The 26,273-nt window shown below is 40.1% G+C and overlaps 1 protein-coding gene across 1 annotated transcript in view; it reads left to right on the plus strand.

The window, feature by feature from the left end:
- Window positions 1–13,249, plus strand: part of LMX1A (LIM homeobox transcription factor 1 alpha) — a 168,910-nt gene extending 155,661 nt beyond the window's left edge. Inside the window, exons 5-9 of the mRNA XM_077453027.1 lie at window positions 2,160–2,320; window positions 5,340–5,417; window positions 7,154–7,229; window positions 10,470–10,637; window positions 12,397–13,249. Of these exons, the coding sequence (XP_077309153.1) occupies window positions 2,160–2,320; window positions 5,340–5,417; window positions 7,154–7,229; window positions 10,470–10,637; window positions 12,397–12,554 (641 nt within the window). The 3' untranslated portion in view covers window positions 12,555–13,249. The remainder of the gene's footprint in view (window positions 1–2,159; window positions 2,321–5,339; window positions 5,418–7,153; window positions 7,230–10,469; window positions 10,638–12,396) is intronic.
- Window positions 13,250–26,273: the final 13,024 nt, after the last annotated feature.

Here is a 26,273-nt window from a genome sequence, read left to right on the forward strand (position 1 = left end):
GAATGCAGACTCACCATTTCCATCAGTGCAGCCTGATTTATTCCCATCTACAGACTTGGAGGAGACAGGAAGGGGGTGGGATGACATACAAGAGAAACTCCTGCTTTCTCGTGGCCTCTTTAATAGAAAGTCCTGCCTCCTATGATGAACAGAACAGTCATCGAATGGCAGCACAGGAGACGGGACTTCCTTTTACAGAGGCTGCCATGTAAACAGGAAATTCTTCTGTATGTATGGCATTTGTCCCGCCCCCTCCCCATCCCCTACATGGCAGCCAGCATATATATCTTTTGTGGCCCTCAGTGCTTGGGGATTTGTAGAGGGGGTCACAAAAGACATACATGTCAAAATTACCATGTGGCTGTCCGAAACCGGAACTCGGGCCGTGATTGGCCCATGGGCCATACTTTGGACATGCCTGCTCTAGCTGGACCTCAATAGACTGCTCAAAGATCCATACAAGTACCGATTGATAGGCAGAAAACTAAAGCCTAAGCAAACATCTAGAGCACCCTTGGGTCTACATTCATATGGGGTTCAAAAAGTCACTACAGCCACAAAATTTGTCTTAACCAAATCCTGTGTGGTAGTTTGGGTTGCATTCTCATGCTTTGGGGTAAAACTGCATCCTCTTGTCTTATGATACTGCTCTGTACAACTTACGGTGGTACTCAAATGTAGAAGGAAGAAGCCTCTGTGCTTGGTAAAGCAGGAAACATAATAATTTATTTCTTTAGCTTTACAATAATTCAGAAGTAGAGTATATGGCCAGCTAGAGAATATTGAATAGGCATGAAGCTCTAAAAAATGTATATTAAAGCAAAAGAAAGAACAATTAACATTTGTTCCTTATTTATATTTATATTTGTGTCTGAAAGAAAAATGATGTATGTTTACATTTTTATTATGTAAATTGTGTATTTTTTAAATTGTCTGAAGGAAGACACCTGATTGCCATTGTCATTGTTCCAGTGCATGGTTGCAAGTGAAAGAGTCAAATTATTACTCTCACCACAAATAAGGCTCATAATAATCATCACCTTCTATTCTAAAATAAAGTATCTATAATATAGTTTTTTTTTTTTTTTTTTTTTTTTTTAGCTTTTGCATACTGATGGAAAGTATTAAAATTCACTCTTTTGTTATTAGCTGTACTCTTTCTCCATTTTTTACCTGGTGACTGTTATAACCAGAACAGAACGTGATAGACATTTTACATTTGTCACCAAAACAGGAACAGGGGGGAACATTTTCAAATAGGTAAACCTATTTCAGTAACAACTGACAATTTTTTTTACATTTTTTAAATTTTTTGCATTCTAGAGAGATTTTCTCTAACCTCCTGTTCTGCGGAGCAAGAAGTGAGGGAATATCTCCCTAATAGGATACAGACAGTAAAAAAAAAACAAAAAATAAATAAAACAGGAGTTTTAAAAATTAACTACCCTATGCTAACCAAAACTACTGGGTATCAAAAACATTTTAACATATCCTTTCACAAAGTGTTTTAAATATCTTCACAACCACCAATTGGATTCAAGCATGCAGTGGAAATTACAGTTGTAGAATGAAAATTCCAATCTGATTTGTTTTGGCAGCTTGAGAATTTTTTTTATTAAAACAGGTCATATAAAAGATCAATTAATATTATCAACCCCTAAAATTCTTGTAGAATCGACATCCATTGTAAAATCATTGTTTTCTAATTAATACAAAAATAAGATATGTATTCCTTGTTTAAAGAAATTGGCATAGCCATGCAATTTATTTCTGGTTAATAGCACAAATGGTAGCAGGAGGATTAGGCACCTTTTGTCTTTTCTATGGAAAGGTTAGTCTTCAGTACAGAGGAACCCTTTACGGAGAGGTGAGTATGCAAAATAAAGATTTTTTTTTTTTTTGCATAAGTAGTGGTTAGCGTTACATAGAGGAATAGCTTGAGTGTTAGTGTTAGGATAACAGGAGGGTTAGTGTAAGGATAGTGTAGGACATCATTCCATTAGCTGGGAGCCATGTGCCAAAAAATACCAGCACAGACTTTCTGCTGCTAAAGCTAATTTGTAGGCACAGGTTCAGCAAAGGATTTACATACAGTGGTTTTCTGTTTGAGTTTGCATACAATTCTTTTGAATTTGCATTGTCTTTCCATTTGCCATCAGGTAAAAGTGAAGATGATGAAGATGGCAGCAAATTTGAAGACAGCAAAGGAGAAGATGGCAAAGATCAGAAAAGGCCTAAGAGACCCAGAACCATTCTGACAACACAACAGCGTAGGGCCTTTAAAGCGTCATTTGAGGTCTCCTCCAAACCATGCAGAAAGGTGAGCTGACACTTTGTCCTTGTTAGTAACCCTTTTAATCTTTGTATGACAGTGAACCACTTTTACTTAGACCATAATGAAAGTATATATTCAAGGTTAATTGAAATGTTGACCTGTGGTGCCTGAGCCCACCAGAGGAATGAAAAAAATATTCAAACCTGGGTGCTCTGTTGCGATGGGAAGCAAAGCACAATCATGTGAATGAACCCTGAGTATTAGAACTCACCCTAAAGACTTAGTTTACCATTACATGTTTTCTGTAAAGGTGAGCTAACACTGAACACTGTACCTACCCCCCTTGATCCCCGTTGTACTTATCTCCGGTGATCCTGAGGTGTCAAGGCTTCAACAGCTAGTCCAGCGATCGTGTTTGTCCCAAAAGCACTGCATATAGAAGATGGGGAAAAGCAGAGATTTTTTAATCCCCGGCCCACTGAACCATCTATGGAAGTGGGGCTGGGGCGGGGTGTACTATGTTAGTTCCCCTTTAAAAAAAAATTCTGTAAAGGTGAACTAACCCTTTTACATTAAGCACTTTTTACAGCATAATGTAAATTGGTTGTGGTTCACCATAGACATGGTCAAACAGTTTTCTATTTTGATAAACATAGTAAAACAGAAAGAAAATCAGTTGTGCCCCAGACTATAGACATTACACCAGTGGTCTTACAAGATGTAAAACATTCAGAAGCGATACAGCCATGTGTCTCATTGCCGGCCTTGGAGAACACCACGGTCTTCATTATGAGACACATTGCTGTATCGCTTCTGAACATTTTACATCTTGTAAATGCAATCCACTTATTATATTTAATTCATCTTTTATAAAGTACTGCACTATGGAAGCATTTTATTTTATATCTTTTGAGTGTTATCGGCCTAGCTGTGGTTCCAGACACCATTAAGGGTCCCAGGGAGACCAATTTCCCTGTGCTGGGTGAGACTACTGATTTAGTGATCACAGATAGCTGGTAAGCAGACTACTTACTGACTTGGGTGTGGAGCTGGATGCACATTCTTTGAAGGATCTTTCACGGTTTCCAGCTCTGCAATCTGCCACTGATATTTTACAGGGATTGATGTTGTTTCTTAACTCTCTATCCATGGACTGAAATTCTCACTAGAACTTTGCTTTAGTCTTTCTTTTTTATTTTATTTCTTCTTTTTCAAAATTTTTAAATTTTTGCAATGTTGTTATTCCAATAGCGCTGCACCTATTTTGTATATATTCAACTATTTTGAGTTTTTGTATTTGGCTTTATGGTGCTGGCAGCTTAGTCCATCCACTATATTTTACATATAGTTTTTTTTTCCTTAGTTAAATTGTTTCTAGTGCAGCGTTAAACTTCGGGCTTCTTTTTTCACATGTAAATACATTAGTATGCATGAATTAGGCACAGGTTCACTTTAAAGTAAAATTAAGCCTCATTGACGGTGAGCTTTTGACACAATCTCTGTATAGCATACTTGTTGATTATATCACACACTTACCTCTTTCTGTGCTATCCTCCAGCTATGTCTCATTCAGGCACCTATCACCGCTGCAGCCATAGCCATGATTTTTTCTTGGTCCCATAGTGATTCTCTTTGGCCACTGGGCATGCATACAGGACTTATTTCATCCCTAGCACCTGCTCCATTCCCTGGTATCTGTAAAGTGCCTGGAATGAGCTGAGAGTGTACACTGTAAGGTGTAAGCATCATACAGAATATACAATATAAAACATTCCTAGGGAAAAGAGGAAGACTTTTTTGGCAAGAGAGGCCTTGCTTATCTCTTCTGCCAAAAACCCCTACCTCCTAGTTTTTTATTTTTCTATATTTATTTTTTTACAGTTTAAAGCGGAGTTCTAGCCTGGGTGAAAAGAAAAAGTCAAATACTGTAGCTGCTGACTTTTAATATAACAACACTTACCTGTCCAGAGAGCCCGATAGGACGGCTGACCCATCCATTGGCTCTGGGTGTAGGCCCCACATCCTTACTAAGGGAAACAGGAAGTTAAGCCTTGCAGCTTCACAGCATGTTTCCTACTGCACGACACATTCTGAATGCTCCCATCATCTTTTGGGACACACACAGGTCTCAGAAGGCACTGGGGGGGAAGGAGAAGGGTCTGGATTAAACCGTGGAAGTGATATACCTGCAGTGCCATGGGAGGGAACTCACAAATAAACAATAAAAGTATGAAAAAAAATATATATCCAAAAACAAGTGGGTGGTTAGTGCATATATTTTCAAAGGAGTTCAATTTTTACCCGGAACTCCGCTTTAATTCAGCTTTAAGAATATCTGGAGTTCAAAATTCTATATGGACCCTGACTATGCACGAAATGCATTACAAATATGACAGTTTGCTTAACATAATTTACATTTTTGCTCAGAAATTAAAAATACTTATTCTATCTTCACTGCAAAGTGATTGGTAAATATTACTGTTTAATGGAAAGCTCCGTACAAATAATTATCTCGGGGCTTGCGAAGAAAAATACACCTTACCTAGATGTGACATTATTTGCAATCACAAAACTTTTATTCTATTACTACTTCCTGATAAAGTTATACACATATTAAAGTAGAAATTCATGAAGTCAGAAAATACAGAAAGCCTTGTGGATGTCAGGTATAGCGACCTCAGCACAGATATAATAGAACAGAGATAAAATTCCCTAAAACCTGACTATAACTAAAATACCCGTTTTGCTTGGACTGACTCTGTAGTTACAATAACATACTTGTGGAAAAACATCACATTGTGTTGTACATGGGTGACCTTAGATTACAGCAGGCACCCCTTGCTAATGGATTGCAGACAAAATGTATCTGACATTTGCTCTGGTTGATATACATTGCACCCCTGGTATTGCAGATTTACAGTATGCATGTTTATAAGCTAATTTAAAAAAAACAAAAAAAAAAACACAATTTTTGGAGAAGGTGGTATGGGCTTGCCTGACTGCCATCTTATGGATCGCCCAAATCTGAATGCTGAAAAATTATTTGATGTTTCCTTTGGTTAAGGTGAGAGAGACACTTGCAGCAGAAACTGGTCTTAGTGTGCGCGTGGTACAAGTCTGGTTCCAAAATCAGCGAGCAAAGGTGAGACACTCAGCAGACCTCCATAATCAATGTCATAGATTACAGTGTTTAATATATCAAGTGAGTTTGAAACTATTACGGTTTGGAATAGAATTATTATGAGTTGGAAGCTTTTAGTCTCCTGAAGGCTGCAGTATTTAGTCTAGAGTATTGAATATATACATAATTTATTTTGACTTATTGTATTCATTTATACAGTGCTACACATTTATAGACAGTGTTTTATAGACAACATCATACCATTAACATCTGCTTTAACCCCAAGGAACTATCGGTCGAATGTCTTTACCGTAGATATGTGACTGTGGTAAACACTGGACCTGCTTTTGGATGGTAGAAGGAAACCCATACAAACACAGAAGGAACGTACAGAATACAAATATATGATTACCCTATTGAGCAATAAACCTAGGCCCCCATTTTGTCAACCAACACATACTACATAAATATAATGGTCCTAATGGGCAAGAAATGCAGACCCCAGTCTTGTCAGCCCACAGATATGAACACTAAGTTACTATATTCCATTTTGGGTTGGAGTGTATGTCAATTCAATACTTTTTTATTCATTTTGGTTAAAGTGGGGAAAGTTAGAATCACTGTGAGTTTTTTACTGCTATCCAAGGCTGCTTTAAAGAGAGTGATGCCTCATACACATGTTCGGAAATTCAGACAGAAAAAAGTCAGATCGGATTATGTTGTCGAAAAATCCGAACGCGTGTGGGCTCTAGCGGACTTTTTCTGTCGGAATTTCCGACGGAAAAAGTTTGAGAGCTGGATCTAAAATTTTCCAACAACAAAATCCGATCTGACCTTTTAGAATCGTGTGTAGAGAATTTCCGACGCATGCTCAGAAAAAAATTGGAGACGAACGCTATTGGCTACTGGCCTCTATGTAGTCCCGTCGTACGTTTTGTACGATTGGATTTTCCGACAACTTTGTGCGACCGTGTGTATGCAAGACAATTTTCGGCCAAAATCCGTCTGAAAAAATCCAACGGATTTTGTGGTCGGAATGTCCAACCATGTGTATGGGGCATTACCCTCACTTCCTGTCCTGGTGACAGTGGTTTTACCAGACAGGAAGTGAGGGAAAACTCTCCAACTTTATTACACACAGAAATAAAAATGCCTTTCTTTATTTGAGTAGGGTATAGCTAGAAACCCTTTTTAGATTTTTATTTCTGTTTGTGCTCCTGTTGCAGATTTTCCCTCACATCCTGTTTGATTAAACTGTTGTCAGCAGGGCAGCTAGTAAGGGTAAATGTCTCTAATGGAGCTCCAGAATGCATTAAAAACTTGACAGAAATTCAAATTTGCCTGCTCTCTATCCAAAAACATAAAAATGGTTTATCTATACAAGCATGTTATTTAAAGGATTTATACAATTTCAATGTTGCCTTTGAAGCCTAATGAAATCATCCTCGGGCTTGCTAAATTTTGAACAACTTTTAGCAAACCCTTGGTTATTTGAATTTGAAAAGATTTGCCAATCGCTACTTACTGTAATAGCACTTTGATAATTGTTTGAAAGAAGCGTGGAAACTGCATACTGAATATGCATAAAGTCTTTACTATTTTGATGCAAGTACAAATAATTTATCTTGCTAAAGTTGTATAAAGAGTACACAGTGCAGTTCCCGGACTAGATATTTATACACATTACCTGAAGGAATTACTAGAATAGTACGCAAGCATGCTTATTTTCTAGAATCTTACTTGTGTGCTTTACTTAGATGAAGAAGTTGGCAAGGAGACAACAGCAACAACAACAGCAGCAAGATCAGCAAAACCCATCACGGATACCAGCAGGTATGGTAACAATTCTTCCCGGCAATGCATGCTTTAATGAGTCAAGGACTGGCCCCTCAAGACTTTCCTGCTGCTGAAAATGTGTCGTCACTCCTACCGGAACGATTAGGGAGAGGGGTCTCCTTTTACAAAGCATTGCAAGGCTTTCAGACGTCTATAATAAACATACAATTTAGTTCAATCTAGTAAACAGGAATACAAAGGGGAAGCATAGGAATTTGACAAGGGGGTTAAAAAAGTATGTAGTTTACATACAATTTCACATGTTACATACGCTGTATATTCTTTAAATTACAAATAGAGTACAGTTTATTTTGATGATATGGATATATTATATGTATTTTTTTGTTAATAATCCTGACTAAAAAAACATAGACTTCAATGAGCTTTGCTTCCATAAGCGACAATTTTACAAGTTTTCTTCACATGTTTAAGAGGCTTACTTTGGAAGCCAAGCATGGATGTTCTGGATACCTGTCACACTGTTATGACAGCAAAAATAAAAAAAAATAGGGCATATCATATGAATAATCTCAGCAGTATTAAATGATTGCTACAGATTCAATATACGTTTGAAATACAGTACTTTATTGTTGAATAATTTAAATACTGCAAACTGTCAATAAAGGTTTAGCTTGCAGTCTTAAAGATCATGAGTGGTCTAGCTAGCTTGATGAACGTTTAAATCAGAGTGCAGCTATATCATCACATTTCCATTATGACAAGCTTATCCTGATAACTATTGCATGATTCAGAGCAGGACTCCCACTAGTTATCCCAATTATAGCAATATAACTATTCAGACCATACATGGTAGGAATCTTAATATGCTGGTATTTTAATATTTGTATATCAAATAAGTTGTGTGAATGCTTAACTTACTGTTTTCCTAAAGAAGACCAGTCTTGATAGAATAATGTAGACTGTCAATACTAACCTCTACTTCTGAAATTGCTCGTTTTGTGGTGCTCAAGAACAACTCAAGAACAAAAATATAATTAGTTGTAGGTTACCAGTCCATAGATATGGTGGTTGCATTCATTTTATTTTTTTCAGGCCTTTTTCGCCCAGTGAATTAACCATGAACAAACTTCCTGTACTTGGGTGCCAGTACTCACCCACTGTCCTCTGTCATCAGTATTATCACCCTAGAATAGGAAATGACAAGGTCAAAGTGTTCTGTAGTCTATAAAGAGAACATTGACCACACTGTATATAGCAAAACATGTATATCTATCTATCTATCTATCTATCTATCTATCTATCTATCTATCTATCTATCTATATATATATATATATATATATATACAGTGGGAACGGAAAGTATTCAGACCCCCTTAAATTTTTCACTCTTTGTTACATTTCAGCCATTTGCTAAAAACATTTAAGTTCATTTTTTTCCTCATTAATCTACACAGAGCACCCCATATTGACAGAAAAAAAAGAGAATCGTTGACATTTTTGCAGATTTATTAAAAAAGAAAAACTGAGATATCACATGGTCCTAAGTATTCAGATCCTTTGCTCAGTATTTAGTAGAAGCACCCTTTTGATCTAATACAACCATGAGTCTTTTTGGGAAAGATGCAACAAGTTTTTCACACCTGGATTTTGGGATCCTCTGCCATTTCTCCTTGCAGATCCTCTCCAGTTCTGTCAGGTTGGATGGTAAACGTTGCTGGACAGCCATTTTTAGGTCTCTCCAGAGATATTCAGTTGGGTTTAAGTCAGGGCTCTGGCTGGGCCATTCAAGAACAGTCATGCAGTTCTTGTGAAGCCACTCCTTCGTTATTTTAGCTGTGTGCTTAGGGTCGTTGTCTTGTTGGAAGGTAAACCTTCGGCCCAGTCTGAGGTCCTGAGCACTCTGGAGAAGGTTTTTGTCCTGGATATCCCTGTACTTGGCCGCATTCATCTTTCCCTCGATTGCAACAAGTCGTCCTGTCCCCGCAGCTGAGAAACACCCCTACAGCATAATGCTGCCGCCACCATGCTTCACTGTTGGGACTGTATTGGACAGGTGATGAGCAGTGCGTGGTTTTCTCCACACATACCGCTTAGAATTAAGGCCAAAAAGTTCTATCTTGGTCTTATCGGACTAGAGAATCTTATTTCTCACCATCTTGGAGTCCTTCAGGTGTTTTTTAGCAAACTCCATGCAGGCTTTCGTGTGTCTTGCACTGAGGAGAGGCTTCTGTCGGGCCACTTTGCCATAAAGCCCCGACTGGTGGAGGGCTGTAGTGATGGTTGACTTTCTACAACTTTCTCCCATCTCCCGACTGCATCTCTGGAGCTCATCCACAGTGATCTTTGGGTTTTTCTTTACCTCTCTCACTGAGGCTCTTCTCCCCCGATAGCTCAGTTTGGCCAGACGGCCAGCTCTAGGAAGGGTTCTGATAATGCCAAACGTCTTCCATTAAAGGATTATGGAGGCCATTGTGCTCTTAGGAAGCTTAAGTGCAGCAGAATTTTTTTATTACCTTGGCCAGCTCTGTACCTTGCCACAATTCTGTCTCTGCTCTTCAGGCAGTTCCTTTGACCTCATGAATCTCATTTGCTCTGACATGCACTGTGAGTTGTAAGGTCTTATATAGACAAGAGTGTGGCTTTCCTAAAAAAAAAATGTCAACGATTCTCTTTTTTTTCTGTCAATATGGGGTGCTCTGTGTAGATTAATGAGGAAAAAAATTAACTTAAATGTTTTTAGCAAATGGCTGAAATATAACAAAGAGTGAAAAATGTAAGGGGGTCTGAATACGTTCCACCCCCACTATATATATATAGATAGATAGATAGATAGATAGATAGATAGATAGATAGATAGATAGATACATACATACGTTCCACCCCCACTATATATATATAGATAGATAGATAGATAGATAGATAGATAGATAGATAGATAGATAGATAGATAGATAGATACATACATACATACATATATAAACATGTGTATATTTAACAGATAAAAAGGCATCAAATAAGTGAAGTTCATTGTTAGGATTTACATACAATTTAAGCTTTGGCTTCAGGACTTTGAGTCACTAATCAGGAACAAGTGTAGAGATAAGGCATTTTTCATTACTTTCATTATTTGCAAGGTTGTTTTAGGTTTGTGCTTCTGAGTTCTTAAAGTCAGACACAATCAGTATGTTTTACTCCTGAAGTTTGAAGTTTTTCTATTATGTCCTTATTTAGTAAATGTATGAATTCAAATTAAAATGTCTTCTTAATGTCTTACAGCTCAAACACACAGTTCAAGTAACTCCAGTATTGAAGGGATCATGAATGTGTTCACATCTCTTCCTCAACATCAACTACTTTCAGTGGAGCAGAACATGTATAGTGCAGACCCGTTCCAGCAAGGCCTCACACCACCACAGATGCCAGGAGACCACATGCATCCTTATGGTAAGGGTGCTTCTTTTTCTGTTTTCTATACAACTGTTCTACATTGATTGTTTCTGTTATTTTCTTTAGCTATACCTGTAGTCCATGTATACTGAAGAGAACCAGTTCCATTGCAGCCTTGTCAGTCACTTGCAGCCTTGCATTTAGCCTTGTCAGTCACTTGCAGCCTTGCATTTAGCCTTGTCAGTCATTTGCAGTCTTGTCTGTGGCTTTGCCATTTCAAAATGGCACTGCCGAGATACAGAGCGGATGTCCTGTGTATCTCGGCGGTGCTCGGTAGTTCTCAGCCGCTCTCGGCGCCTTTCAGCTATTTTCGGCCACACTCGGCCATTCTCGGCTATTTTCACCCATTCTCGGCTATTTTCGACCACACTCGGCCGTTCTCAGTGGCTTTTGGCTTTCCGAAAGCCTCCCAGAACTGCTGAGTGCGGCCGAAAATAGCAGAGAATGGCCAAAAATAGCTGAGAATGGCCGAAGATAGCCGAGAACGGTTGAGTGTGCCACAGAGAGAGGCAGAAAGGGTTAAAATAGTGGGGGATCGGCGTATAACACGCATCCCCGATTTCCCCCTGATTTTATGGCAAAGAAAGTGCGTGTTATACGCCGATAAATACGGTACATTTGATATGATTGCAAAAAAGCCAAAACGTATGCAACCTTCCAGTTTAGAATGTAAAGAATATCTCTGTTCCCATGCTGGAATTGGACTGTTACACTTGATACCTCTGGTCAGCCCAACCCTAGGTCCTCAGGAGAGATGTTAGGGTCGTGGGTAGAAGTCAAGGGTGGATAGGAAAAGTCCTCAAGGGTTTATGTAGCAGAGGTGCCCTTGAAAGTCTGGGCTGGTGGTCATCAAAGGGTCATTAGATTATGTTGTGTTTCACAAAGGTTCAGTGCCTCCTGGTTTCCTAGAAATCCTAGGCGCATGTCTCTGTTCACTCAGACACAAGGCAAGGATTGCTAAGCAACAAGGAGGCACTGAACTTCTGTGAAACAGCTGCATAAACTGAAAAAAAAGGCCGATTAGCCAAGAATTGCATCTTTGGTGTTACCATTAAATGTCTATATAATACTTCTGATGACTTTAACTCTTCCATGACCACCATGCCACACTACGAAGGGCACCTTTGCAGCATAAACATTGAAGGGTTTTTTTTCTCTCCACCCATGGGAGCTGAAACCTATCCCTGACCCAACAAGATGGGGCACAATTCTCCTTTGAGATCTAACATCTTCATAGTAAAGCATCAAAGACAATGCTGTTTTACATGGGCGTTTTGATCAGATCCATCTTTCAGGCAGGTCTGAATGGAAGCCCCATGTTAGGCTATGAGCAGGCAGATGTGTGTCCATTTATATATAATTACCTCTAAGTCCATCTAGGCCCCAAAAAAAGAAAAAGGTCTACATCTTTTTCAGTTTTTTTCAAACATAAGGACAATGGATTTGAGGCAGTCGGACGTTAAAAACACGTGCAAGTCTACTTACATCCGCATGCTCATAGAGTCTATTCTACATGGGTCTATTAAGCTAAGGAAGGGCAAAATTGTGTAGACAGATGTCATAAAAGTGACATCTGTGCCACTTACTTCCAATTCCATTCTTTTCGCAGATCTTCCGCTGATCAGAATTTACACACCCTATGTAAACAATTCCTCATGCTTATCTTCCATAGTGTTGACGTCACAGTATTAGAGAGCACTGTTCTGTTGGACCATTCTAAGTATCAGTTACATTTTGTGGTTTTACATCTTTTCAGGTGGCGAGACCCTGTTCCATGATATGGATAGTGATGATGCATCTCTCAGCTTGGGTGAATGTCTTCTAACAGCACCAGAAGTAGGTTCTCTGCAATCCAGAGTGGGAAATCCCATCGATCGTCTGTACTCCATGCAAAACTCATATTTTACATCCTGAAATACAATACACATTGCAAAAATCCATTCAGGAAAATTAAACCATCTTCTACTGGAACAGTACTATAACTCTTTTAGACAAAGAAGACATCACTGGACACAATGAGGATATACTTCAAAGCCCCTGCTGAGATAAGACCTAAGCCATATAACCTGAGCCTAGATCTTGAGCAGTGGCTTGTGGGATTATTTCAGGAAAAGCAATTGTCTGCTAAAAAGTGCAGAGTTTAATAAAATCCAGTGGTCTAGGTATCCATATTAACTGTGTTCAGTTTATATAAAGGGGCTTCATGTACTGTAAAATGACTTGTTTTACCATGGAAAATGCAGTAAAGCAGATGACTCAAAATAGACATGGACATGTGACTCCTTGGCCAACGGGCATACATGAAGGCAAGATATGAGACTTTAACTAGAAAATCCAATTAGTTGTAAATTCTTGAACCACCAGTCATGCACTGGAAGGATGTAGACTGATGAATTCAGTGTATTAGCTGCATTACCTGACACTGAGCATACAACCCAATCCAATTGGGAGTATTTAATGTTGCACACCGGTGCATTTATTTATGTAAAACATAGCATATTTCTTTTTACTGTCTTGTTAGGATGGGGAAGATTATGTTAAGCATTTTTTGCCCATTGATTGTTCCTGGTTTAATGTTATTATTGAAATAGATAAAAAAATATACATCATACCAGTGTTTTTCTTAATGGTCCTTACCAGATAAAATTGAACATTAAAACTGAACTCCAGTCTTGCCCGCAGTCTTTCACAGCTGTACAGGCTCCTTTCCTCTACTGATATTGCATTTCAATCAAGGAGGCTCAGCATCTCATGTGGGCATTACCCACGGTAGTTTGTATGCAAATACAGCCTTTCTAGGAACACCCTCTCCATTAGTATAGCATAATTCCCCCCAACAGTAAGCCCAATGCTTGTGTCAGGACTGGGGGCCCTGGAGAGGGGTACTGAGGCAGGATGATGTGATATTTTCAGGAAGCTATGTACAGCACTGAAGAGGAGCAAAAGGGGAATATGATGAACACATAAGTGGTCCATATAGTGAACTTGGTGTTGAGTTATTCACTTTAAGGTCATCACAGAGGACAAGAGGACACTGGATTTAATCTCCAAATACAGAAAGGTTTCTTCACAGTAAGAGCTGTGAAAATGTGGATAAGACTCCCTCCAGAGGTGGTTTTGGTCAGCTCAGTAGATTGCTTTAAAAAGGGTCTGAATTTTTTCCTAGGTGTACATAATATAACTGGGTACTAACATTCATAGGTAAAGTGGATTCGGGGAATATCTGATTGCCTCTTGGGGGGATCAGAAAGGATTTTTCCCCTGCTGTAGCACATTGGATCATGCTTTGCTGTTTTTTTTTTAACTAGATGGACTTGTGCCTTTTTTCTAACTATGTACAGTAGCATGTATTTTTCATATCAGAGCTAGAGCTCTCCAATCAGCAGAAAGTATAAGCTTTACTTATTGGAAAGCTATAGGTCTAATTCAGCAATGGGAATGTGAGAGTTCTGCAGAGAGACCACTGCTTACACAAAGGGAGCAGGGGCCCTTCTCTACTGCACGTTGGCAGATGACAGGCTTTTCTACGCATACTGATGCTGTGCTCTAAAAAAATCACTGGTAAGACTTAGCAAACCTTTTTCTTTTTTTGCATCTGGAATGCATTCAGCTAATTTAAAATGAATGTTCAGTTTGGATGTAAAGTTGTTGTAAAGGCTGTTTTAAAAAAAAAAAAAACCTCCACTATGCATCTCTCCCCCCAGCCCCCCTAATACTTATCTGAGCCCCATCTCGATCCAGCAATGTAAACAAGAGCAGCTGCTCTCTCGGCTCTCTCTTAGCTTCTGCTGCTGTCAATCACAGCTAGTGAGGACGTGGGGGTGTGGTGGCTTATGGACACACAGAGCGGGGCTCAGGAGCGAGCATTCGCAAGTGCCCTCATACCAAGCAACTTGCTATCGGGGCACTTGGCAGTAGGGAGGAGCCAGAAGCACCAGTGGGGGACCCATGAAGAGGAGGATTGAGGCTGCTATTTTTTTTATTATTATTAAATCTGAGCCTTTATTATCACTGTAACTTACTGCGTTGGTAAAAGAAAACCTGTCATAAAATACATTTGTAAGCTGGTATACTGATCTCTATTTCTGAACTTTCCACTTTCCTGGCTTCATACTTAAAGTTAATCTAAACTCAGGAACAAACATTTATAACATTGCATCTCACCAGTGGCTTATATTTTAGGATCACAGTGCAGTTGGTTAGCAAACAATTCGGATTGTTCTATATGAATCACTAGTGTAGCGGTACACCTGTAGGAGCTGCTGATTGACTCTAAACCCCACTGGCTACCCCGACTCTGCAGGTCCTCTCTCACCTCTGACAATGCAGGTTCCATTTTTTAGGAGGTTTGTAATGTTATCAATGAGAGCCACACACGCAGTGTACCTGAACAAAAATGACAGTGATAATTCACTGTGCAATATATATACCGTAGCTTTGGGACCCTTCACTTCACCAACTGTAGTAATAGATGGAGGCTCACACAAATTGTCAATTAACCACTTGGGAAATTTACTAAGAAGATAGCACAATAAACACTGTGACAATTCAGATTTAAAAGGCGACAATAGATAACAGTCAATATGTGCATAAACTGAAGATTCAATGATTACCATAGGGGGTATATGCAAACAGGTGTGCAGTAGGACAAGTGCTCAATATTATTGAAACTGGTACTGAACACCTTTCTCCTGAAATCTCAATGGGCACACCTGAACTGCAGCAAAAGTTATGGACATGCAATGGTACAATATAATAGATATATGTATATATCCTATACTCAAGGGCTCCCCCTGGGTTGTAATGCAATGCCCCAAATGCAAAGTTAACTGTGGTATTTTGTAGAAGATGATAACAGGCCTTGTCCTCTTGATCTTCAGCTAGCTCAGGGTATTAGACTGCAGTATTTGTAAATCCAACAGAGAAACAAGTAAACAGCAGGCTATAGGAAAAAATGATGTGCTGATAATAGTGTACTTGCAAAACAGAAGGCAGGCACTTGTATGTTTTCTCCTTAGCAATGGATGTGATGCAGCATTAACTTTATAACACAAGGAACACAACCCTGAAACTCCACTGTATGCAGGCTATGGATGAATTAAAACACTCCTGTGGGACTACAAGTCCCACCAGCAGTCTTTAACTAAATAACCCAACAACAGTAAATTATATTGATTTGGGCAAATGCCCTCTCACCACAATGGCCCAGATGCTTGTGAGACTCTTTTCCTGATGTCTCAATCTGGTCCAAGCTGGAGCCGTTACACCGCACCGCTCCTTCTGATGCCTAGTGACTGTGATGCAGGAAACCTTTAGAAATCTTGGGTTCTCCGGTCCATCCGCATGCTGGTCCAACTGACTGTGCTCTGGAACTCCTCTGAGGCCAAACGATTCCACTCTGCGCCTTACCGGCCGCAGCCTCCCGGTCACACACAGACCTCGCTGTAGGCAGGTTTTGAATGGTGTCCCAAGAGGCCAAAAACATTGCCACACTGCTCCTTTTATGTCACTACCCAGCAGGCTTTTCTGTTAGCTGGCATTGTGGGTAGGTAGTTCACAGACTGAGTTTTAGTACATGAGTCCCTTCCTCATTCACTATATCTCCCACAATGCCTTGAAACATGGCTTCAATGAGACCAAACAAACGTCTTAATAGCATTAAATAGAAAGGACACTAGAGGGAGCCAAACTTACTTATAATCTAAAAAAATAAATTAGCAAAGCATGGCTACACTAGTAAGTGTACATTTTGCTTTAGTTTAAGATATCTATAAAATCTCAAACAATAAACATATTTTATTTGGCTTCTTTTGGTCTGTTATATTTGTTCATTATATGTGGTGGCCGCATTCATTTCCCTTTTTAAAGATTTCTTTATTTTTTTTGTACCTGGTGATCCTGCCAGTAAAGGTGACAACACTTACTGTACTGTATCAATGGAGGAGCAACATTGTCACTCTAATGTGGGGAGTGTGTTAGGACCAGAACAGAAGAGGAGGTGTTCTGTAGTCCTATCACGCTTTCCCATAACATGGTTTAAGATAATGCTGCAGAGAGCACAGGATAGCATTTAACTTCTGGAAGGAACAAGTTATTAATTTGCTTTTATTGTGGAGATATATAACAAAACTCTCTCAATCGTATATTTAATGAGGCAGACAAAAGTCGTTTATTGTTTGAGTTTTACATACACTTTAAAGTAAAGGGAAGTGTGCCCTGGCCAATAATCCATATAGACCAATCAGAATCCATCTCTTTCTAATGAACTGCCCACTGATACTAATATATAATCTGAGTGGTTAGATCCGTACTAAGACCTTAACAGCAAAAACAAACAGTACAAGATACAAATCAAATAAAAGGTTCCATGCTGAACAGTCACACCAGCAAAGAATTTATACTATGCAGAGTACACAGAACAAGCTCTTTTCCATGACATGAGCTGAAGAATTTATAAACCACAGATAATCACAGAGTGTCTTAATCCACACAGCAGGCATGGAAATTATCCAATAATCATATTATAACCCAGAACACTGCCTTTCCATTGTCCCGGTTATGCAGTTGGCTTGTAAATACAATTGTTCCTGAAGTCACGGATCACCTTAATTCACACATGCTTTTTTATAGAGCTAATTTAAAGGTCTACTAACTTCCACATTGTGTTAGAAATTTTTAATAACAGAATTTACTCTACAACCTTGTTCCATGGCCTTGAGCACCCTGTTAGCCCTAAAACTTGGTGTACTCTTAGTATACTCTGTTAACCAAATAGCATTCAGCTGTAGTCTGTAGTCTGTAGTCTTGGGCTCTGGACCGAACTCCCATCACTTTTAATACCATACAATTAGCCTATCAGTTAGATGAGCAGCATTACTGACCAATAGAGGAGCGTAGGAGGCTAAAGGGAGAGACCAGAACTGATGGCCATAGTAGCTTAGTTCCTGCTTGGGGTACCCTAGAAAAAAGTAAAGCTGACATGCAGCACTTGGAAGTGCCTGCTATTCAATATAAATATTACTTTATTAAGTATATTGGACTGAATAGTTTCTTTTAAGATTGGAATGTTTGAATGAAACCACCTTCTATTCAAATGATTACCTAAATATCAAATTAAATCACCTTTACCCTGCAGTGTCACTAGACTTTGTCTTTGGGGGCATGTGCCCCAGGTCTCCCATCTGGATTGAATCAACTCACCTTTGTGGTTTGGGAGATATGATCTTGGTATCTAACACGTGGATATTAGCTGTATCTCACAGTGAGTGACTCCTAAGCTAGTATTTATTGCAATACACATATATACTGCCATTGTCCAGTGATTGCATGGTACTCACTGCTAGGTGCAGTTTTTATTGATATTGTGAGATTATAAGGTAAGCCGAAACCTATGGCCACCAATAAAGATGGTGAGTACACCTAAATATCATCCAACCTGGAAAACATGGAATACTTACCTGTCTCACTGCCCACTATTGGACATGCTTCCGGTTTTGCTGTATGCCTTGATTACGCCTGACCTCAGCACTCTGAAAGCTGTACCATTTGTCTATTCATTACATAGTCTTCTGACTGCCAAACTGTATATGCGATATTGCACACTATAGTCTCGGTTGCTGAACCCTGGCTGCCCAAACAAAGTTACAATTTACAGTAGTTTGAACATTCATACTAAATTCCCAAAAAACATTCACCAGAGGATTTAATGATGCCATTATTAAGTCAACTATATTTTGATGGATCTTAATTCAAACCTGCTACTTGAGTGGATTTCCAGATATATTAAATAGGTTTTTTTATTGCTTACAAAATCAATGAACAAATAAGGCAAATCAACGTTTTTTGATTTATAAATATTGCCTATTTAGAAGTATATTTATATTATATGCATTAAATGTTTATCAGCTAATGAGGTTGAAGTGGATATACTATATACAGTATATACTGTAAAAACCTCCAAACTGGTCCCCAACTCCAGACTGGTTAATGAATGATAAACTCAAATCCAAGGGTAGAAAAAAATAGCACAGTTTACTAAAAAATATAGGTTAAAAGCAGCTCACATGTAAAAAATGGACTCCAGATCAGCAAGGTGCAACTATGAAGATGAAGATTTTGAAGATCACACAACTCACACATCCTGACAGATGGTTAGTGCAGTCTTGGACCCAATAGATGGTAGATGAAAAGGCCCGGGTGACACCAGGGGAGATGGAGAGAGCCAAGGTTCTGACACACCTTCAGACAGGAAGTTACACAATTGGAGAACTGGGGGTGATGCCAGGTGTTGGTGGAAGAGCCCAAAAGGAACTCCACTTATGTGGGCACCAACAGACACTGGAACAGTGAGAGACATGTACCAAAGCAAAAAAAAGTTTTAAAAATTCCATTTGGCAACGGTCACCAATTTAAAAAAATGATTTAAGGTCAACATTAACTGCTTGCCATTGGCACTTCCTGGCCCTTTAAGGGGTTACAGATGCTGGGAAGTGAGGCAGGGTTTATGATCATGTGCCAGTCACATGATTGGAAAACTCACGATCACTAGCTTTAGGTTAGCCGCTGTGACAGGAGCAAGCAAGGAGCGCATTTTTGGCACAGTTGATTTTGCAGTGTTGCACGCAAATATGTGGCCGCTCTGCTCCAAGGCCCGCCCAGTGAGAGGCCACATATTTGTATGCTTTCGGCACCAAGAGGTTAAAAATTCAAAATTTGCAAAATGTAAACAACATGACTGGGGGATACCCTGTACCTGCCAGAGAAGTGGTGCATCTGCACAATGTATACAACCTATTACAGCAAAACTGAAATTTACAAAGAAAAAAATGCAGTTTAAATGGCCGATAAACAACAGCTTTAGTGATTTTAATTTTGTTTATAAACAAACGAATAGGAATTCCTTTCATCTATACCAGATCCTTATCTTAGATGAGTGTCTAGTATAGATGTTAATGGAGGACCACTAGAGGGTGATGGAAATTCCTATGATACTTAGCACCATCTAGTGGCTACATTTTACATCAATGGAAAACATTGGAAATAGCTTAATAACATTATTTTTTGCCCTATTTGCATAGAACGTATGTAATGCGCATTCACTGAGTGAATTTCTAATGTAATTGGTAAATCTTTTCATAAATACACCCCTTTCTTACAATGCTTTGGGAATTTTCACTGCTGTGCCACACATTTCACAGACCCTGCCTTCTGAAATAGAGAGCTGCTGAGAGGAGAATTGTCAAGGGTCAATACAGGAATCCCTGCTTTCATGCACCAGTATAACTGAGAATATACATCTCCTTTAATAATCTGCCTTTATGCCACTCCCACTGTGAAAGCAGCCACAGAGCAAATTTTCCCAATGTGTCTCAGGGTGCCCTAAATCTTTTAAAATTATAGCAACATCAAGGGCCAGGACAAGGGGTAACCAGGAGGGCAGCTGTTTCATGTGAGGTAGGGGAGCAACATAAGGAGATTGGGGGGGGGGTGTTGGGAGGGGGGGATGTGAGGGACATCATGAGCTAAGAATTGTTCTAGAAGGGGAAATTTGGGAAGAGGAATTGTGCTAGGAGGGGGGATTTGGGTGTGTGTGTGTGCTAGAAAAGGTGATATGGTAGAGTGGGAAGGGAATTTGTGCTAGAGGGGATGATTGGGGGGTATCTGTGCTAGGAGGAGAAATTTGAGGGGGGATTTGTGATAGGATGGGGTATTGGGGATGTAATCTGTGCTGGGAGGGGGGATTTAAAAGGGGGAGGGGTAGATTTGAAAGAGGGGGATTTGTGCTCAGATGGAAAATTTGAGGGGTAGTTGAGGGGCAGAGGGTTTGTGCTAGGAGGAGTTGAGCTGGGGGAGGATGGGGGGATTGAAGTGCCAGAACTCCTGGAAAAGAAGACTCAATAAATTGAAAAATGAAGAGCCTAAGGGTCAAAAACAACAAAATGTATTTTAGAAGACTTTAGCACAGGACCCAGAAGCTATTAGATATACTTCTACACATGATTAAACTGTCTCAAAAAATCTTGAATAAATCTTGAATTTAGGCTTTGTGTATTTATTTGATATCTATCTTTTGACTGCTCTATATCTGCAAAAGTTTTGTCATTTTGGGCTTTAAACACAATCCAAAAAATGATATATCATAGCAAGATAGGACTAGGTTTGGGTTTATCAGCTTTAGTATATCATTAATTCAATCCTAATGCAACTAATTGGTCTAAATATGCTGCACATAACCATAAAAGGACTATATTTCCACATCTAAAGTGTCATGAAAGCATTTGAACAGAATCATTTATGGGACCTTTAAAGGATGTTTGAGTATAAACACTGATACGCGAAAGGTTAAAACGTCATAATTTATTAATGTTTAATACTAAGAACAATCCATTATAAAAGCATAAACATAAATATTACATAGTTGTTGTTGTATTCATTTTTACAGCGGTAAGACAGTATAGACTCCCAACATGTTTCTCCCTTTGGGGCTTCTTCAGGGCATTTAATAACCGCTAGTGGTCTAAAAACTACATAAAAAATTAAAGAATTAAATTTCATCACATACTATGGTAACAATCAAACAGCAAATGGTACATTCACATACCTAATTATTCACAAATTGAATAATGCAAATGTAGAATTTGTACTTTTAAGCCCCGTACACACAATCAGAATATCGTAAAAAAAAATACCGCTTTCGAACCAATCACATAATAATCTAAATGTTTGTACGCAGCTTTCATCTGAATGTTTCGGAAGGGACAAACACAAAAAATACAATACAAAAACATTACATAATTTCTGGATTTTTATTCTGTCGTACAGGAATTTTCGTACTTTAGTAACCTATTTGTCTTCGATATGGAATAGTAGACGATCATTCATCTGATAATCTCATCACGTGTACTAGGCTTTAGTCAACAGGTAGGCCATTTGTGTGAAAAGCAAGATGGCAGTTCCCAGTGGAGTAATCATTGAATCTCAGGCAGTCTACAGCATAGGTTATCTTTATTAATTGTGCACCAGTGATTTGATAACCTCTTGCTGCCCACATAACACATATGCAGTGGAACAGATGGTGGGCTTTAAAGCAATAGGTGTTGAGAGAACATTCACTGCATGCTCCCAGCACAGTGACCGAACTGCTATAGACAGCTACTAGTTTCTAGTAATGATTGGGAATTGGGAGGATTTGCTATTGATCATCTGACCATTGTGACAACCAATCACAGTGGCCACGTGATTGGACATTCTGTCCTGCCCCATGAGCCTAAAGACCCACTTAAAGGGATGCTGGGGCTGGGTGGGAAGGGGTTAACAAGCTAAATATTTAATTTTAGTAGCAGTTTTATTTATTGCTTTATTTCAGGTATCAGATATGTAAACATTTGCAAAATAAATGATTCCTTTGAGCCATTTATTATGCATATACTGTATATGGAATAAAACAATCCTTGTTCTTACATTACAATTTCGCTTTGTAAAAGACTTATTGGGTCAAAACCTCTGCTTCCAGGAAGGTTGGTAAAAAGCAGTTGCTCTATCCTTGTTACTGTTGGCCTTAGGGGGAAGCCTCTACATTTTGATGATGAATTTTGGATTCATTTTTAGAAATATAATATAAAACAATTACAGTGTATACAAATGAATAGGCTTTATGTCAATGTTATTTTTTTATTGGTTTCCTCAAAAGTTATAGGGATATAGTTATAGGGATCTATTTATAAAAATGTTTTCACAAAATATTCACACAAATTTAACTCAGGATTCACACATTTTCCCAACTGAATTAAAAAAAATTGAGTTGATCTTGGGTAAAAATTGTGTGAAAATGCTACTTTCACATGGGTGTAATCAATTAAAGTGGAAAAAAAATAAGTCCTGATGAATTACTTTAGGCTGGCCTCTTTTGCAGGTATAGCTATGCAAAGCATTACAAATAAGTGTCTATACTGTTTAACCACTTGCTTACTGGGCACCTACAGTGCCTTGCGAAAGTATTTGGCCCCCTTGAACTTTTCAACCTTTTGCCACATTTCAGGCTTTAAACATAAAGATATAAAATTTAAATTTTTTGTGAAGAATCACCAACAAGTGGGACACAATTGTGAAGTGGAACGAAATCTATTGGATTTTTGAAACTTTTAACAAAATGAAAAGTGGGGCGTGCAAAATTATTCGGCCCCTTGTGTTAATACTTTGTAGAGCCACCTTTTGCTGCGATTACAGCTGCAAGTCGCTTGGGGTATGTCTCTATCAGTTTTGCACATCGAGAGACTGAAATTCTTGCCCATTCTTCCTTGCAAAACAGCTCGAGCTCAGTGAGGTTGGATGGAGAGCGTTTGTGAACAGCAGTTTTCAGCTCTTTCCACAGATTCTCGATTGGATTCAGGTCTGGACTTTGACTTGGCCATTCTAACACCTTCTATACGTTTATTTGTGAACCATTCCTTTGTAGATTTTGCTGTATGTTTGGGATCATTGTCTTGTTGGAAGATAAATCTCCGTCCCAGTTTCAGGTCTTTTGCAGACTCCAACAGGTTCATCCAGAATGGTCCTGTATTTGGTTGCATCCATCTTCCCCTCAATTTTAACCATCTTCCCTGGTTAAAGCAGGCCCAAACCATGATGCTGCCACCACCATGTTTGACAGTGGGGATGGTGTGTTGAGGGTGATGAGCTGTGTTGCTTTTACACCAAACATATCGTTTTGCATTGTGGGCAAAAAGTTCGATTTTGGTTTCATCTGACCAGAGCACCTTCTTCCACATGTTTGGTGTGTCTCCCAGGTGGCTTGTGGCAAACTTTAGACGAGACTTTTTATGGATATCTTTGAGAAATGACTTTCTTCTTGCCACTCTTCCATAAAGGCCAGATTTGTGCAGTGTACGACTGATTGTTGTCCTATGGACAGACTCTCCCACCTCAGCTGTAGTTCTCTGCAGTTCATCCAGAGTGATCATGGGCTTCTTGGCTGCATCTCTGATCAGTCTTCTCCTTGTCTGAGCTGAAAGTTTAGAGGGACGGCCAGGTCTTGGTAGATTTGCAGTGGTCTGATACTCCTTCAATTTCAAAATGATCGCTTGCACAGTGCTCCTTGGGATGTTTAAAGCTTGGGAAATCTTTTTGTATCCAAATCCGGCTTTAAACTTCTCCACAACAGTATTACGGACCTGCCTGGTGTGTTCCTTGGTCTTCATGATGCTCTCTGCGCTTTCAACAGAACCATGAGAATATCACAGAGCAGGTGCATTTATACAGAGACTTGATTACACACAGGTGGATTCTATTTATCACCATCAGTCATTTAGGACAACATTGGATCATTCAGAGATCCTCGCTGAATTTCTGGAGTGAGTTTGCTGCACTGAAAGTAAAGGGGCCGGGGCGCGCGGAAGGAATGGCTGCCTGAAAGAGGAGCTCCTGGAGACCCGCGGCCTTTTTGCTGATTCCCTGGCCATAAACACGCCGCAACATGCACAGACCGGCTCGCCTTCACTCCGGCTCCCGTTCTCGCCGGCAGTCTACCTCGTCTCAGCCCCGCAGCATACAAGACCTCTTCCAGTCTCAGGCTCGCTCCGGCCGAGGCACACCGCGCAAGATGGCGCAGGCACGAGGCGATGAGGAGGACCTGAGCGACGGCTCGCAGTGTGCTACAGAGGACCTGGTAAGCGGGATGGGGAACCCTGACCACCCTCTCACACTTGGGGACATGACCTCTATTGCCTCGGACATTAAAAATACCCTCTTCTCAGCGATCACGGATTTGAAAGCTGACCTGCTGTCCCTAACTGAAAAGATGTCCTCCCTGGAAAGAACCGAGCATAAGAGAGATAAGGCAGTGCACAGGCTGGAAGCTACGGCAGCTGCACATACTGCTCATTTGATTTCAATCAACCGCCATTTGGAGGATCTTGATAATAGGGGGAGACGATGCAATATCAGGGTGAGGGGGGTCCCCGAGTCGGTGGGTCCTGATCAACTCCCATCTGCCTTACGCTCCATTTTCAATAATCTGCTGGAGAACCCTGCTGACACCCCTATTGATTTTGTTAGAGCACACAGGGCCCTGAGAGCAAAACCCTCAGACGCTGCACCACCCAGGGATATAATATGCTGCCTTCAGAGTTTCCCTTTAAAGGAGGAAATTCTAAATCAAGCCAGAAAGAACGACAGGATCATGTTCAATGACTGTGAGCTCAGACTTTACCAGGACCTGTCTCCAATAACTTTGCAAAATAGAAGGGCCCTGCGCCCTTTACTGGAGGTGTTACGTGAGAGAGGGGTGGTCTATAAGTGGCGCTTCCCCTTCGCATTGCAGGCGACCTTACATGGGAAACAACTGATGCTACGCCTGCCCGCAGAGCTCCCGGATTTTTGTGCTAACTTGAACATCCCCTGCATGGCTCTACCTGACTGTTATGCCGAGTTCAATCCCCCACCAGTGGATGACAGCCCGAGTTGCTCTCCTCTCTCCTCACCAGCGAAACCCCCGCAGAAGAAGAGCAGGAGCGGGAAGCAGGCCCCAGCCATGGGGGGCCACCCATCACACACCGATCGTCAATCCAGGCTTCGGGACAACGCTTGAAGACCGTTGGTGCTCCTCCTGGATAGCAGTCGCCTGGGCTTTGCCCTTTTTTCTCTTGAACTGTTTTTGTTTTTTCTTTTTGGTTCCTCTCTCTTTTTTGGGTCTCATATCATGACACTGTTGGCTTTGCTTTAGTTTGTGTTTTTGCTGGGACTCTCTGGGTTGGAGGTCTTTTATTGGTTCCTAATGAGTATGCTGCCCCAGCTATGGGGTTTACACCCTGGGGGTACATTGGGTCTGTAAGCGTCCTCCTCCCCCCTTCCACGTCACACCTGTTGGGTTTACCCCGGTTAATAATTCCTGGCCAGGGAATATATTTGTGCTTTGACTTCATGTTCCTTTTAGGTCTGCGGGTCTCCCTTATGGCGACTCTAGTTTTTGATACGTTAGTTTTATTTATTTTTATTTTCTCTCCCCTTTTTTTTTTTTTTTTGGGTGTGTGAGTTTATCTACTTCTTTTTATATTAATAACTGCTTTTCTCATAGCATTTTGCACACCTTCCCCCTTCGGCGAAGTTCCTCCCACGGTCCCCACAAAAAAGGGCGGAGCTGTGCTGACGGTGGTGGCACATGCACCACCTTCTGCTCTCCTAATAGCTTGCAGTATAAGATACTGTAGGCAGATACTGTTATTTTGTTAAACCCTTTCCGTTGTGCAACCCTCATACCCTCTTATATTCTCACTCACGTTTTCTTTCTTACCTCTAGCCTATTATCTTTTCTCTCCTGTTTCTCTCCTCATCTTCCCCCCTTTCCCTTCTCTTTTCTTCTTTTCTTTGTTTTGCAGAGTGGGCCCTCAGAAGAACGTTCTGACACTTTCGACATGGCATACTCCTCGCTGGGCCGTAGCCCTACCTTGATCTCCCACAATGTTCACGGCCTCAACATGCCGGAAAAACGCACTGCCGTCCTCAGAGAGTTGAGCAGGGTAAGGCCCATGTTTGTATATTTGCAGGAGACACATTTCCGGGGTGATCAAATTCCTAAATTGTCCAACAAAACCTTTCCACAGGTCTATCACTCCACGAACCCTATAGCCAAGACAAAAG

This window comes from Lithobates pipiens, unplaced genomic scaffold (genome assembly GCF_037356315.1).
Source record: "Lithobates pipiens isolate NorthernLeopardFrog02 unplaced genomic scaffold, aLitPip1_a1.2 Scaffold_23, whole genome shotgun sequence".
Lineage (NCBI taxonomy): Eukaryota > Metazoa > Chordata > Amphibia > Anura > Ranidae > Lithobates > Lithobates pipiens.